We start from the raw sequence: 1,960 nt of genomic DNA on the forward strand, positions 1-1,960 counted from the left end.
GAAAAGGAAAATTTTTGCTTTTGGTATAAAATGGATAAGGAATATACCCAGGTTAATATAACTATATCAATTAACATATGGACAAAAAACTTTACAAGCAATAAAGTGAATATTGAAAATTCTTCAATATACTATAATTATGTTGGATCTAATACAGATGAATATATAAGACTTTCTCTTTATGATATTATTGATGATATAAAAAAAATTCAATATATAGATAAAATTAAAATTGTAAGCAATGCTACTATGGAGTTTATTAAATGTAAGAATTGTAAATTACAAAGTTTTCCAATTATAAAGATACAGATAAGTGACCAAACACCAGTAATTTTGGGAGTAATTGTGTTGATAACACTAATAATGAGTATTACAATCTATATTTATTATCTCAAGAAATATATAACGGGTGATTATTCAATTAAAAAATTGTTTACGTGAAGTTAAACCATATAAATTGTTTGTTTCATTCCAGAATCAACAACAGAACAGTTGCCAGGCAAGATGGAAAAGAACTATTATAAAATTCTCTGTCTCGAGAAAAGTGCTAGTGAAGAAGATATTAAGAAAGCTTATAGGAAAATGGCACTTATGTACCATCCCGACAAAAACAAGTCTTTTTTTGCAGAAGAAAAATTCAAAGATATAGCAGAAGCCTATGAAGTATTGAGTGACAAAATGAAGAGAAAAATATATGATATGTACGGTGAGAAAGGACTTAAGAGAGGAGAAGGAATACCTAGTAGTGCTGGAGATGGACTACACTTTAGGTATACTTTTTCGGGAAATCCTAAAATTATTTTTCAACAATTCTTTGGCAATAGTGATCCTTTTTCTACTTTTTTAACAGGAGATGTAGATTCTAAACATATAATAAGTGGACGATATTCCTTCAGTTTCAATGAGTCTTTTGAATTTTCCAAACCTCAGTACAATAAGAGTCATTACCAAGAAAATTTTAACTTCAACAATGACAGCAGTAACCCTTCTGATATTTTTAAATCTCAAGATAAAAGTCAAAATAAAATTAATTATCAAGAGACATTAACAGCCTTTGGATTCAAAAAGAAAGATAGAAACTTAATATCCCTTCCAGCTCCTTTTTCTGTCAATTCATTTTTAAATACTATGGATGAAAAAATGGAAATTGATGAAATTACTACTACTTCTAGTAATATATCAGAACAGTCAATTATTGTGTCTTCCAAAGATTTAGACCTTTATGTTACCTTGGAAGAAATTTACAAGGGTGTTACAAAGAAAATCAAGATTATTAAAAGAAACAATAACTGTTATGAAGAAAAGATTTTAATCATCGATATTAATCCAGGGATGGAAAATGGCACAAAGATTATTTTTGAACATGAGGGCAATAAGTTTCCTGGTAAAATTCCTGAAGATGTTATTTTTGTAATCAGAGATAAACCTCATCAGTATTTTAAACGTGATGGTGTTAACCTGCAGTACACAGCTAAATTGACACTACGTGATGCCTTGTGTGGTACTCAAGTAGAAATTCCTACCCTAACCGATGAGAAAGTTACCTTGAATTTAAGTAACGATATTGTACGACCACAAATGACGAAGTGTCTTCCAGGTTATGGATTACCTTACTCTAAAGATTTTAATAAGAAAGGGAACATTATAATTAATTTTGATATTCAGTTTCCTTCCATTTTGATTGATAGTACAAAAAAAATTCTCTCTGAAATTCTTTAAGTAAATTTTTTCTTAATATATAAATTTTAAAAAAATAAAATAAAAAATAAAAAAAAACTTTGTTTGAATTAATCCTTATATTTCCTGAGAGTATAAATACTTTCTACTGGATTATTAGACATACCCATAAATAAGTTTAAAAATCAGTAAGATCAGTGGGTTAAAAATTGTTTTTTTTAGCATAACTTTATAACAAAAAATAATATTAATGGATCAGATAATGATCAAAGATTATTTCAAG

The 1,960-nt window shown here is 27.7% G+C and overlaps 1 protein-coding gene across 1 annotated transcript; it reads left to right on the forward strand.

Moving 5' to 3' along the window:
* Positions 1-228: 228 nt before the first annotated feature.
* LOC128703338 (dnaJ protein homolog 1-like) lies at positions 229-1,746 on the forward strand. Its single transcript, XM_070081851.1, has one exon. It carries the CDS (start codon positions 505-507, stop codon positions 1,717-1,719), a length of 1,215 nt encoding a protein of 404 aa, XP_069937952.1. The 5' UTR covers positions 229-504; the 3' UTR covers positions 1,720-1,746.
* The last annotated feature ends 214 nt before the right edge of the window (positions 1,747-1,960 follow it).

Source organism: Cherax quadricarinatus, unplaced genomic scaffold, assembly GCF_038502225.1.
Source record: "Cherax quadricarinatus isolate ZL_2023a unplaced genomic scaffold, ASM3850222v1 Contig4605, whole genome shotgun sequence".
Taxonomy (NCBI): Eukaryota; Metazoa; Arthropoda; class Malacostraca; order Decapoda; family Parastacidae; genus Cherax; species Cherax quadricarinatus.